General features: G+C 39.3%; 2 protein-coding genes across 2 annotated transcripts; one reads left to right on the top strand and one right to left on the bottom strand.

Moving 5' to 3' along the window:
- Window positions 1–706: 706 nt before the first annotated feature.
- On the bottom strand, window positions 707–6,374 carry LOC111569228 (zinc finger protein 84-like). The gene is made up of 2 exons (XM_023271247.3): window positions 6,223–6,374; window positions 707–5,254 (listed from the first exon to the last, which is right to left on the bottom strand). Exons 1-2 carry the CDS (start codon window positions 6,239–6,241, stop codon window positions 3,633–3,635), a joined length of 1,641 nt encoding a protein of 546 aa, XP_023127015.1. The 5' UTR covers window positions 6,242–6,374; the 3' UTR covers window positions 707–3,632.
- Window positions 6,375–7,730: 1,356 nt separating this feature from the next.
- LOC111569227 (oocyte zinc finger protein XlCOF7.1-like) lies at window positions 7,731–13,750 on the top strand. The gene is made up of 3 exons (XM_023271246.3): window positions 7,731–7,959; window positions 10,138–10,317; window positions 10,746–13,750. Exons 1-3 carry the CDS (start codon window positions 7,896–7,898, stop codon window positions 12,686–12,688), a joined length of 2,187 nt encoding a protein of 728 aa, XP_023127014.2. The 5' UTR covers window positions 7,731–7,895; the 3' UTR covers window positions 12,689–13,750.
- The last annotated feature ends 984 nt before the right edge of the window (window positions 13,751–14,734 follow it).

The following is a 14,734-nucleotide window of genomic DNA, read 5'->3' as shown; positions in this document are numbered from 1 at the left end:
TATTCCAAAACTTTCCCACTGTTCGATGGACATATCATTCTGCCAATTCAGTCTCCCCAACATTTTCTCACATGCAACAGTTTCTGTCATTTGTATTCTCCATATATTCAATGGGGGAGTGTCAGGGTCCTTCCAATACCTCAGAATTGTCCGTGCACAAGTCATTAGGCCAGTTTTAAATATTCTAAATATAGATTTATTTAAGTGGGGTACCATAGTTCTGTCTCCAAGGAGACACAGTCTTGGTGACCTGGGAAGTTCACAATTCAACCACTTTCCCATATAATCCATAACGTTCTCCCACAGGGGGTGGACCTTAGTACATTCCCTACCTTTTTCCCCACATTTCCAACACAGATCGTCATTAAGTAGGCCCATTCTGAAAAGTCTTGACGGAGTAAAACAATATCTATGAATTATTTTATATTGAGTAAATTTGCCTCTGGCTTCTCTTATGTATTCTTCAGTATTGGAAAGAATCCCCTCCCATGTCTTTTCATCCAATGTACAAGATAAGTCTTTTTCCCAAATTAGCTTAAGATTATTACATCCATTATTAGTTGTCCAGGGACATATATCATACCATTTTGATGCCTTATGATACATTTTAGGTAGCTGTAAATAGCATTCTATTGGGCTTCTGTCTTGACTGAAGGGCGCAATGTCTTTAATACAGTGTCTAAGTTGTAAATATTTCCAAAAATGGTCTCGACCCTCCAGATGCATTTAATACAAACTTAAATATTTGCTAATTAAACAACACATTTGCCATTTTAATCAGTTATGAGCCGCGGACTAGACAGAAGAAGAGCAGAAAGAATTAATGAAGATGGACGAGGATGAAGATGAGGAGAGTAATAACTGATGATGAAGAGTTCATTTCAGTCCTCAACTTTCCAAAGGTTTGTCTTTAAAACAAGTGTTGACATACTCAGTCAAATAAAGACTTCTTGGTGACTTAAATGATGAAGGCAGCAGGATAATCAGTTCCAGCGTCCAGATGTTTGGGTTCTGTGATGACAGATTGTAAAACTGCTCTTTAATCCAATATTATGTGTCTGCAGGACAGGAAGCTGTGATTTCAGGACCACACTTCTAGGACCCTTCTTGTTTTTCCTTCCTTTACACCATAACCGAAATCCAAAGTGATACAGGAGGGTTTCAGGAGAAAAAGAGAGTTATTTGTGTCCTTATGTTTCAAATAATAATTCAAATCTGAAATGTTTTCAGAGAATCAGAGCATCAAGTTCCAAAACCGAGTAGCACCTGGTTTCTTCTGAGTGTAGCATCCAGCTGGGTTTACATCAGCTCTAAGCTCTTTGGCTCATTTCCATCCCCTCTCACATCATTCCCAGGAACTTCTTTCACCAAAACACACCCATGGTGGGTGGTGTGAAGCCGTCGTTACGTAACAACATGCTGCTCGGTCAGTCATCGCTCCTAATAAATGAGATTAAGTGGGATAAAATATGCATGAGAGATATTTTTATATTAACCCTCGTGTCGTCCTGTGGGTCGAAATTCATCCGTTTTAAAGTTTGAAAATGTGGAGAAAAAATGCATATTTTCACAGTGAAACTTCTGATGTCCACATTTTCAACATTTTTGGGAAATCTTAGAACATTTTTTGGGTGGAAAAAAGAAATGTTAAAAATGTTTCTTAAGAACACTCACATAAAAATCAACCAAAAGCCCAAAATTTCGCTGGATTTTGGTTGATTTTTATGTGAATGTTCTTAAAGAAATTATTAGAAGTTTTATTGATATATATGGAATCACTTTAGATATTTTTAGGATTTTTTGGAAGATTTTTATTCATTTTTTGAAAATATTTACAAGAATTTTCTTGCCAAAATTTGGGGGATTTTTTAAAATAAAACTTTTAAGGGAAACTTTTCAGGAATTATTGGAATTTTCTTCCTTAAGGTTTTGCAAATTTTCAGAAATTTTTTTCAGACAAGGAAACTATATTTTTTGGTGTCCATAAATGAGGACAACAGGAGGGTTAAACTATGAATTTGATCGAGGGTTAGTGTTGGAATAACTTCTCTTTAGTATCTGAAAATAGTTTTTTGTATTTTTTTTTTTTGTTTGTTTGTGCACACCCATCTGTCCTGACAACACAAGTCAGTTACTTCAGTTACACCGGATACGAGAAAACTGTGTTTTAGTTCTCACATAAACAGATATGCTTCAAAATTACTTAAAAAAAAAAAATTTAAACCATACAAATACAAAAAGAACAAGTAGAAAAAGATCTCCAAGTATAAAAATGTAAGTATTTAGTGAGAAAGCAGTGTCATGCTGCAGTCAAACTTTTGATTTTGCAGCCTTAACTTTTTTTGGATCCCAATTAAAACAAACAAACAAACAAAACCTAGTACAGTGGTCCCTCGCCATATTGTGGTTCACTTTTTGCAGTCTTGCCATATATAGGTATTTTTATTTTTTGTGGTAAAATAAGCATTTTATAGCCTAAAAAATTTAAAACAATATAAAAAATATTAAAAATAACAATTAAAACATATTAAAAGAATATCTACCCATATAGTACCAAGATAGAATTTTATACGTTGTTAAAATTACATAGGTTTAAGAGTGTAGAAAGTGTTAAAGGGCATAGGAAGTGTTTATAAGAGTGTGGGGAGGGTTTATAAAGCCTTAAAATATATATATAAATAATAAAAAAAAAATATGGTCACTACTTTGCAGATTTTCATCTGGAACATAACCCCCGCGATAGACTAGACCACTGTAACGTCACAAAGGTTTTCATTTTCTTCAGTCTGTTAATTCAAGACTTACAAAAGAAAAAAAACATAAAAAACCTAGTACAGTTTTCACTGTATCGCAGGATTTTGCAGTATATAGCTATTTTTAAACATTGATTATTATTTTTTGGTGGAAAAATAAGCATTTCCTGGCCTAAAAAAAATTCCAAAAAAATGTCTAAAAAAAAATCTTAAAAATATTAATTCAAGCATATTGAAAGAATATTAAATCAAAATAAAATACGTAGCGTACTGCGCTGTTGCAACGTTCAGCATCTTGTCCATTCTCACTATGCTGTACATTCATCTCATCTTCATCATTTAAGTTGTAGTATATCCACTGGTGACTACCCATACAGAATTTTATATGTTGTTAAAATTACGTAGGGTAGAAAGTGTTAAAGAACATAGGAGGTGTTTATAAGAGGGTGGGGAAGGTTTATAAAGCCTTAAAATATATCTAAAAAAACAAAATAAATATGGTCACTACTTGGCAGATTTTCGGTGAGGAACCATTGTATTGTCACAAAGCTTTTCATTTTCTTCAGTCTGTTAATTCAAGACGTACAACGAACGATTCCTTGGTTCGATGTCTCACATGCTCTTACAATATGTTCATGTTGGACTCGCTGTGTTGAAAAAAATAAAAATAATTAGAATAATAATAAAATGCAACATCATAATCTGTAATTTAAGTTTTAAAGGGCTAAAATGAAGTCCAGGGTGCTTATTTTATATAAAGATGTAAAATATATTGAAGAGCAAATACACAATCACACACAAAGTGTCTGAAAATTGAAAATCTGACAACTCTTTATGTTTTTAACGTTTCTGTTTAACAACTGGTGCACTTCAGCCAATTTAATTTGAAGTAATCTCAGTGTGCGGTGGACGGAGGCAGGAGGCGGGCTGTTGGGTTCCTACCAACGCTGAGTCTAAACCTACATCTTTCACGAGCACCACCAGTCTGTGGATGTTCGGTTGGGGCATCAGGGTTCGTTTCCTGTCCGGTTTCGGTCGTCCACGGCTCACTGACGTACACATGCGCTCATGGTCGATCATGTGATGTTTCCGGGTGAATCTTCTGTCGCAGAATCGACAGCTGAACCTCTTCTCTCCTCTGTGGATCCTCAGATGAGCATTCAGGTTGGTGCTACGGCTGAAGGTTTTCCCGCACTCAGAGCAGCCGAAGGGTTTCTCTCCAGTGTGCGTCTTCAGGTGTTGTGTGAGACTCACGCTGTGTTTGAAGTTTCTACCGCAAACCGAACAGCCAAAGGGTTTCTGCCCGGTGTGAGTCCTCAGGTGGTTAGTCAGAGTTGACTTGTCGTTGAAACCCCGGCTGCACTCGGAGCAGCTGAAGGTTTTCTCTCCAGTATGGGACCTCAGGTGTCTGCTCAGATCGCTGCCGTGTCTGAATCTCCTTCCACACTCCGAGCAGCTGTGTGGTTTCTCATCTTTATTTCCTTTTGGATCAGATGAGTTCCTGGCAGGTCTGGATCCGTCACAGTCTGCTGATTTGCTGACACACCTGTGGGTTTTCAGGTGATGGTTCCAGGTGAATCTTTTGTGGCAGGAGCTGCAGCTGAACCTTTTCTCTCCACTGTGGATTCTCAGGTGAGCTTTCAGGTTCGTGTTGCGGCTGAATGTTTTACTGCATTCTGAGCAGCTGAAGGGTTTCTCACCTGTGTGAGTCCTCAGGTGTTGTTTCAGATTCCAGCTGTGATTAAATCTTCTCCCACACTCAGAGCAGCTGAGTGGTTTCTCATCTTTATTTCTTGTTGGATCAGGTGAGTTCCCGGCAGGTCTGGATCCGTCACAGTCTGCTGATTTGCTGACACACCTGTGGGTTTTCAGGTGATGGTTCCAGGTGAATCTCTTGTGGCAGACGCTGCAGCTGAACCTTTTCTCTCCACTGTGGATTCTCAGGTGAGCTTTCAGGTTCGTGTTGCGGCTGAATGTTTTACTGCACTCTGAGCAGCTGAAGGGTTTCTCACCTGTGTGAATTCTCAGGTGTTGTTTCAGATTCCAGCTGTGATTAAATCTTCTCCCACATTCAGAGCAGCCGAATGGTTTCTCATCGTCATCCTCACATGTTTCAGCTGTGGGTATTTTATTAATGGGATTTAAACGTGAGTGAGTTTTACTGGTTTCCTCCCAGTCACCATCACTGACGTCTGTCTCTGAAGAGTCTGTCATCTTGTCATCTTCTTCTAAACGTGGTTCTGGTTCTCCAACAGAGTCTCTGGAATGGAGCTGTGAGAGCTGAGGTTTCTCTTCATCATCCTCAGTCTTCACAGAGACCAGACTGAAGGTGAACTTGGTGGTTTCTGTCTCCTGAAGGTCTAGAAGTTGATCTTCTGCTTGACTGCTCCACAGCTGCTCCTCTTTAATGTTCAGGTCATCATGATCCTCCTGGTTCTCCTGATTCGTACTAGAACTCCCCTCCTGATGCTTTTCTTCACCAACAGTAACTTTCTGGACATCTGGAAGTAAACATGAAACACAGACCTTAATATTATCACTAAAATTACTTTCACACAGACACACGAAGCTGAAACAATTCTTCAACTGAATCAAATAACTGCTATTAAATTAATCTCCAATTATATTGATCATCAATGAAATTAGCCACAGCAGATGATTATTTACTTTGTTGATTAAACTGACAGTCATTTTCTGCATCAACTAATTAGTCACTTTGTCAATAAACTGTCTGAAAAGGGTGAGAAATCAGTGCTTCACGAAGCTCAAGAAGTTCCTCTTTCTAACCTCCTGATCTTAATCTATTTCAATCTTTTATTTTCTCTTCAGCTTCTCTTCTAACCTCTTTGTGTGATGTCGTCCTTTTAACCAGCTTTTAATCAGCTATCCATTCTGTACATTTTTGTCATTTTTTATGTTCTACCTGCCAAAGCACTTTGTGAATGTTTTTCTTAAAGGTGCTATACAAAAAAAGTTATTAATACTATTATTATTAGTAGTAATTATTGCATGTGTGGACATGGAAAGTTTCAACCAGCATTCAAACTGTAGCACTAACTGCAGATGATGGACAATCAGAGCTAAAAAGTACTGACATTGTGGATGCAATGATTACACAGAGCTGTTCAATTATAACAGCTCACCTTTTCAGAATGTTCACAGAATGGTTTAAAGGCTTGATAAAAGTAGGAGTAGGTGTCTGACATTTACAGCTTTAAGAGGAACAAACAACTAATAACAGCTGCAGCATCCATTACTTTTTACTTCTAATTAAGAGAAAAGTTAATTTAAACAACCAAAGAATTCAACATTTTATATAAGACTTCTATTACTGTTCATCCGCTCTATCATCAAGTTAAATATTAAATCAGTGGTTTCCTGTTGGGAGTTAGTTAGCACACTGCTAACGTTAGCTTAGCATCATTAGCCTCGCAATTAGCCTGCTTCCAGCAGCAGGAGGTGAACCAACCTTCTCCTCCAGCCTCCATCTCAGCTCCTTCCTCACGATGTCGGTCCTCCTTCGACCCGTTAACAGAACCGGGCTCCGTCCTGCAGGTTCTGGAAGCAGCCGCGAGTCAAACAGACTGTAAAGTCAACGGAAATGTAAGACGAAATTTCCGGAAAGAGTTTCAAAAATGAAACTCACAATGACGAAGCTAGTTTAAAAAAATAATGTAAAGTACTAATAATTTGAAAATAAAACAAAATAAAATGTATGTAGATGAAAATTCTTCACCACAGTTATTTTCCTGCCCTAAGACTCTTAAATCTTAATTTTTTTATTTTATTTGTTGCTTTTATTGATTTGCTTTTGAATATTTATAATGCTGACTTCATCTCTTCCATTAGTGTGACTACATCTTCTGTTTATTTATGTCTGTCTTCTCAGCTGTACTGAAAATATGGCTTTTAGTCAAGTCACTGTTATTTAGACAGCACACAAAACGAGAGCTGTTTAGCAAAAGTACTTTCCAATAGAGAAGTTTACCTAACAATATATTAGGGTTAAAAACCTGCGATATGAAGCAAAATATGATTTTACCTGACTAAATTAAATCTTAGGATGAAGAACCCACAATATTATACATTGAAAAAAAAACAAAAAATCCAAAGATTCCCTACACCAGGGGTGTCAAACTCATCTTAGTTTAGGTTTCAAATTCAGCCCAATTTGATCTGAAGCGGACCGGACCAGTAAAATCACGGCATAATAACCTAGAAAGAACTCCAGTTTTTTCCTTTGTTTTTGGGGGAAAAAGTACGTAATGAAAATGTTCACATTTTTGGAATTATCTTTTTACAAAACATTATGAACAACCTTATTTTCATAAGACACATAAATTCAATTTCAACAACATTCAGCCTCAGTTTATCATTTCCACATTACAACTTCCAGATCACAGAGTGTCTACAAAGGAACACAACATTTAATCATCTGGAACTGAACGATGAAAATGACAAAAGTGAGACAAAAACCCCCCACAAAAACAAGACAAAATATTACAAAAATGAGACACAAAATGCTGAAAATGAGACACAAAATGACAAAAAATGAGACAAAACAATGAAAACAAGAGACAAACAGCAAAAGTCAGACAATAAAAGACAAAAAACTACAAAAACAAGACAAAATATTACAAAAATGAGTCACGAAATGACAAAAATGAGACACAAAACAATGAAAACATGAGACAAATGTCAAAAGTCAGACAATAATAGAGAAAACAAGACAAAATATTACAAAAATGAGACACAGAACGACAAAAATGAGGCACAAAAAGACAAAAGAACAATAAGCAATCTAGTATTTTACTCTATGATCAAAACAACTTGTCGTGGTCTAGAAATTTTAAATTTATAGTTTTACTGATTTACAATCTGCGGTTAATGTCTTGTCTGGAATTCTCACATTTTGAGGACCGGGTTGGATCCTCTGGATGACCGCTTTTGGATACCCCTGTTGGACACCCCTGTGGGCAGTTCATTCCTCATGTTCTAGTTAATGTTTTATTTTGAAAGGACTTCCCAGAAGCGGCAGTGGCGCTGATCTGACGGTTGTCGCTGTTAGCAGACGAACCGGGGGCTGGGTCCGGATAACGGAACGAACCCATCTCAGTCCTGTACTGTGTGCAGAGACCCGAGATGGACCGACACCGGGAACCGCTGCCTGTGGATATAAAGCTGGAACCGGAGCAGCAGAGGGCCGGTGAGTCCTGCGGGGAGCTGCCCTGCTGCTGCTACCGTTAGACGGTTCTACTCCGCCGCTCGGAGCCGGTCATCAGTGATCTAACAGCTGGCCGTCAGTGTCCGGTCATAGACACCCGGTTCGCGGCCGCCGAACCTGACGCTGCTCGCAGCTTGATCTTAGCTTAGCATGTTAGCACGCTACCTTTAGAGCGTTTCCTTTATCATGAAGCAATCTGACCTTTGACCCCCGGCGCGTCACCATGGCAACTAGGTCTCGCCGGGTCACCATAGTAACAGTTCCTTTTATTGACCGATCGGTTTGGATCAATACGGCACCAAAACAGCAGCAACAGGAACATTCTTCTTCTTAATATATTCAAATTATAATAAACATTTTACAGCAACAATAATAATAATAATCAGGATCTCCTTAATAATAATTGCTATTTCAATTAATGTTTATTTATGATTATATTATTAATTATAATACGTTATATCAAATAAATTAAGTACAATATAGTTCAGTTTGAGTAAATAATAATAATGATAATACTAATACTTAATTATTACTATGTTATGTGACAATCAGCGTTGGTTTGTCTGTCTGTCTGTCTGTCTGTCTGTTACCAACATTACTCAAAAACGGATTTGGATGAAATTTTCAGGGAAGGTCAGGAATGACTCAAGGACCAAGTGATTAGATTTTGGCCGTGATGCAGCTTATAGTCTGGATCCATGGTTTTGTTAAAGGTTTCTGTATTGCGTGATCTCAGGAAAATTCTTCAGTGAAGTCCTGACTTCTCCAAATTAATACTCAGAGTCGTTTGTCAAATGAAAGTAGAGTTTTACTTGCTGCAAGGAACCCCATGAACAGAACACAGTTTGAACAAGTGACTGACAATATACAGAAACAGTTTAGCTTTTATACAGGCACATAAACAAGTTACATTACCATGAGTTACAGGACTTTTTTTTTTTCGCGGTGGTATTATCAGTTTCTGACCAGCTGGTTTCAACCTGCTTGCAAGACCAACTTGTTTTATTTTTATGGTCCAAGTCAATCATGGAAATTTACTGAGTACATTGGGTTATATGAGTTCAAAGTCTCACAGTTATACAGTAGTTTGAAATCATAAAGAGCATTTAATCATAACATTATTATAATTTATTGCATGTGACATGATGCCGTGCCACAAGTGAACACTACGTCAGCTGCCTGCTGATGATCATATGATTATGATCCTACTGCAAATCCACCAGGACTTACCTGGCGTAAATGATACAAGGATCAGCTGATTAAAATGTGGAGGTGTTTCCGAGTCCCATCAATTCCCGTCACCCGCTACATATTTTGGTCACGCAATCCAGTATCCGTACATAACGTACACATGTATAACACACGCCTGTGCTCAGTGAAAGGTCATTCTGTTTATGGGAACATCTAAACTAAATGTTGCGTGATTTCTGATCATTAATAACTAATGAACAAATGCTGCATTTCTGACAGTGCCATATGGGGGAATGAAAAGCCTTGGAGGAGTACTGAGCTCTCTGAGTGCCGTTCTTGTTGTTTTTGTTTCAGTTTTGGTTATTGAGGAGATTTAAGGGGTCCATCAGGCGATCTTTTTATTTATTGACCTGTTTTATTGGGTTCTAGTGGTCCTCTATAAATTCTTGGAATTTCTCAAAGATGTTTTCGGGTCCTTGTAATGATTGCTGAGGTTCTGTGGGCCTTTTAAGTGGTTCTAATTTTACAGAATTAGGCTTTTGGTGCCAGTGTGATCCTTCAAGAGATTCTTCAGTGTTTTAGTGACTCTTTATCCTATGATTAGGAGGTCTGAGGAATCTTTGTGGTGGTTCTTCTTTTCCTTTCAGAGCTTCTAGTGTTCAGTGCAAAGGTTCCAGGGGCACTTTGGAATTTCTATCTGTACACTGAACGGTTTTAGTTTTGTCTTTTTGGTTCTACTTAAGGAACTATTTTAGTGGATTCTAGTGGTCATTAAGGACGTCGTATTTTTCATTTCAGTTGGCTTTGCAGTTCTTGAAGATATTTAGGGTCCTTCAGATGTTGATTGTGATAATTCACTTTCTACAGGTCCCTTTGGTGGTTCTAGTTTTAATGAAGAAGGTACTAGCTCTCAGTGAAGCTTTTTCAAGTCTCAGACTTGGGTTTTTATTTTCTGTTTGTTCTCTGCAGACTTCCAGCAAAGCGAAGACGAATATGTCCTTAAAGGGGAGAGCTCCAGTGTGGACCAAGAGGACTCAAAGCCCTCCTACATTAAACAGGAGCAGGAGGAACTGTGGAGCAGTGAGGAGGCTGATACCAAGTTCACCCTCAGACCTGCTCCTGTGAAGACAGAAGATGATGAAGTCTCAGGTAGCGACAAAAATCAATACTCAAATAAACCAGAATTTGTCTTAGATCTGCTACCGTTTGTTCAGTGTTTGGATAAAGAGGTTCAATGATTCTTTAACTGGTTCTAGTTGAGTCTTTAGGTGATGTTTGAGGGCTTTAGTCCTTTAAAAATGTTGTAGTCGTCCCACAGGTGGTTATGTCAGAATAATTCGTCTCAGAGCAGCAGATCTAGAATAAAATATTTCAAATAACTGCCTGCAACATTTTAAAGACAGTTCTTTTACAAACAGGAAGTACAAGTGTACAGACACGAGACGTAGACTGATGTGATCCGGTTTCCCGGTCTAACTGAGAACTCTGGCAGTTCTGACCATCAAATTAGGAATTTAACAATCTATAATATAGGACAAACGTAATTTTTTATTGACTTCTGTTTCTTTCTCCTGAAGATGTCGAACAGCTGCTTATAAAGAAAGAAGAGAAGGAGAGGAGCTGTAGCCTGAACCAGATAGTCCAGGAAGACCCAGAACCCCGACACATCAAAGAGGAGCAGGAGGAACTGTGGAGCAGTAAATCAGAGCCAGTCTGGAACTCATCTCCAGAGAGACGTTTAGAACCAGGCTCTGAGACTTCTGAGCTTTCAGGGTGTAAGTTGGAGAATTCTGATGGTGATAGCCAGGACCGCAGTGAACCTCAGTCCATTTTAAAGTCCCTGAAAATCATCAAAGTGCCTGTGAGAAAAATGAGATGCAATGCCAGTAAGAAAACGTACAGCTGCAAGGAGTGCGGGAAAATATTCGGCCGCAGTCCACACCTGAAGATACACATGAGGACGCACACTGGAGAGAGACCGTTCAGCTGCTCCATCTGCGGGAAAAGCTTTGCTCAGAAGGTGAACCTGACGTATCACATGTCTGTCCACACCGGCGAAAAACCCTTCAGCTGCCGTTTCTGCAAAGAGAAATTCACCTGGTACACTCAGCTGAAGAATCACCACTGTGATCGTGAGTTTTCAGAGCTTCCTCAAACTGAAGCTGAGGAGGACAATGATACAGAGAAAGTCTTCACTTGCTCTGAGTGCGGCAAAATATTCAGCCGCAAGCACAACCTGAACATACACATGAGGATCCACACTGGAGAGAGACCGTTCAGCTGCTCTGTTTGCAAGAAGAGCTTCAAACACGGAGGACACCTGACGCAACACATGGCCGTCCATGCTAAGGAGAACCGCTTCAACTGTTGCATTTGTGACAAAAAATTCACGTGGCTTTACCAGCTCAGACGACACTCGTGTGGTAGTGAGTCCTCTCAGCTGCAAGAACCCCAAACCAGTCAGGAGGGTGAGACGTTTGGAATCCGGCAGGAGGCTGAGGTCATGGTCACTTCTGTCACTGTGAAGAGCGAAGAGGTTGAAGAGAAACCTCAGCTTCATCACAGAGACTTTGAGCAAGGATCACAACCACAAACTGAAGACAGGAAAGGAACCAAAGAGTCTGTGAGTGTCCCTGCAGGTAATACAGGATGCAATCTAGGCAGGAAGTCGTTCAGCTGCTCCGAGTGCGGCAAGACATTTGTCCGAAAAGAGCATCTGAAGACCCATGTCAGAATCCACACTGGAGAGAGACCATTCATCTGCTCTGTCTGTGGTAAAACCTTTGGCTGCAAGCGGTCGCTGCTGGGTCACATGACCAGTCACACTGGAGAGAAACCCTTCAACTGCTTTCAGTGTGGAAAACGATTTGGCCGCATGGTCAACCTGAAAACCCACGAGAGGCTTCACACAGGTGAGCGTCCATTCAGCTGTCCATTCTGTGGCAAAGGTTTCACTCAGAAGGTTCACATGACTCAGCACATGGCCGTCCACACAGGTCAGAAACAATTCACCTGCAGCGTCTGTGACAAGAAGTTCACTTGGCTGTCAGGCTTCAGGCGACACAAATGTGGCCGTGAAGAGCATAATGACTGCCAGACTGAAGAAAACTCAGAGCTAGCACCGGGCGAGAAACCGTTTCGCTGCCTTAAGTGTGGTAACAGGTTCAGTCATAAACACAATCTGAAAACACACATGAGGATTCACACCGGAGAGAAACCGTTCAGCTGCTCCGTCTGCAGTAAAAGTTTTTTAGCAAGTGCAGCTCTGAAGAAACACCTGAGGACTCACTCAGGTGAGAAACCCTTCAGTTGCTCCGTCTGTGGCATCAGGTTCACTCAGGGAGGAAACCTGAAAAGACACATGATGCAGCACACCAGGGAGGCCAGAGAGAAACCATTTCACTGCTCAGTGTGTGGTAAAGGCTTTACGCAGGTGTCGAATATGAAGCGACACATGACAAAACACACAGAAACACGTCAGCCACAGGAAGACAAAGCTGTGACCAGCTCAGAACATTGACCGGAAGAAAATGAAAGCCTGCTGACATCTGACAGCAAACCATCTGACTGCTCATAGCGCTTATTTTATTATTTTAAAAGTGTGATATCAGATCAGAATGTATTTTTTTAAATGAGTTTAAAGGTGTTTCAGTCCCCATAAGTTGCACATCTGAAATGTGTTTATGATGTAAACAGCCTTTAAAAAAAAGAGAAATCAGGCAGTTTTCCACTGCAGGAACTTGCAGACTGTTTTGTAGTTGCCTGGACCGTTGCCTGGAATCGTCTACGAAGTGCCATTTTTCTATCTTCTCAAAGTGTACCATCCAGTAGCTGTACCTTGTGTTTTGGTGCACTTAGAGTTGACATCACAGTCAAAGCTGTTGGATCCTACAAAGCCTGAGTTCCTGCAGTGGAAAGGCACCCTATGTTTTCTGGTTTTTCATTGATATGTTCAGTGACTGTTTGACAATCTCATATTTTGAGCCTTGACTATATAAAAAAGAAAATCTATGTTATATTTATATGTGTTTATCCGTCTTAAAGCAGTTGGATGAAGCAGCTGACAGGTAAATGGGTTTGGAGGATCTCTCTCTGAACAACAGAACTCAAAGTGCAGTCTTCCACCAATACCCTGTCTCACAGTTTTACCAAAAGATGATCTAGATCCACGTCATATCAATCGTCTTTTCAGAATCAGCAAAGACCAGTAAAATATGTTAATCTGTGTTTGTTTGTTTGATTAAGTAGGGTTAGGGTTAGGGTAAACCTGACCATCTGCACACCGGACCCGGTGCTGCATAAAGCCTTATGATTGGACCGGTCACAGGACCTTTAAAGTGAGATCAGGTGAAATGTGTGTGGAGGAAACATCTTCATCCTCATTCTGATTGTTTATTATGGACTGAAAAACTGTCAGGAACACGGAGTTGTGTTGATTCATCTGGTTTTGTCTGCCCAAATAGATTAAGTTCACCCACACATAAATATTTTATTCATAAAGCTGCAGTCAAAATAAGTTTTTCTAATGATGTCTTCGATGATAATCAGTTATTAAAACTGTTGCTGATTGTTCTTGTTTCCATGTGCAGATTTTTAATTGTGATTCAATGAATAGTTACGTGAGACATGGGATGAGAGAGGACAGATCAGGACCAGAGCCAGATCTGTCCTCTTCATCCCAGTTCCCATCCAAATGTCCAGAAAACATTTGACTCAGCACACGAGGTAGATGAATGTGGAGAAAATCCTTCAGTGGAATACTGTGTGCTCAAAAGAACACTCAGTGTCGTCTCTCAAGTCAAAGCGAATGTTTTACTTGCAGCAAGGAGTAAACATGAACAGAGCAGAGTCTGAACAAGTGATTGATAATATGTGGAAACAGTTTAGCTTTTGTACAGGCACATAAACGAGTACATTACCATGACTTACAGGGCGTTCTTTTGCAGAGGTATTATCTGTTGAAACCAGCTTGTTATATTTTTATGGCCAAAGTTAATCATTGAAATTTACTGAGTACGTTTGGTTATATGAGTTCACAGTCACACAGTTATACAGTAGTTTGAAATCGTAAAGAGCATTTAATCATAACATTATTATAATTTTATAACAATGACCTGCAGCATGTGCAGGTATGTCTTTAAGGTAAAACACAGAAATGCAGAATTTCACAATGTAAAGGTTGCTGGAAATGCAGGGATCTGTAGATAAACTCAGGCAGTATGCAGCTTCCAAAGCATGTCAGATATTTTGAGTGTCATTACCTGGTTTAATTTCTCTCCATAATCAAAGCTGAACCAACCGCAATGAGCTGAAATGACAAAACACTGGTGGGAGATGGACGTATTCAAGACAGAATTTCTTCATTTCATCATTCATTTCATTTCAGTGACAAATGAGCTAATGGGTCAATTTATAATTGTGGGACTTTTTGTAACATAGTTGACATTTTAGTGATTTCCAGTCTTTTTTTTTAATCAATAAGTGATTGTTTCCATTATAAATAATTATGGAATTTGTAAAGACATGATCTTAATGCCCATAAAAACATTAGTTTTTTTTACTTTTA

This window comes from Amphiprion ocellaris, chromosome 15 (genome assembly GCF_022539595.1).
Source record: "Amphiprion ocellaris isolate individual 3 ecotype Okinawa chromosome 15, ASM2253959v1, whole genome shotgun sequence".
NCBI classification, from domain to species: domain Eukaryota; kingdom Metazoa; phylum Chordata; class Actinopteri; family Pomacentridae; genus Amphiprion; species Amphiprion ocellaris.
Note: the sequence above shows the minus strand (reverse complement) of the source record. Positions and strands in the feature narration are given on the sequence as shown.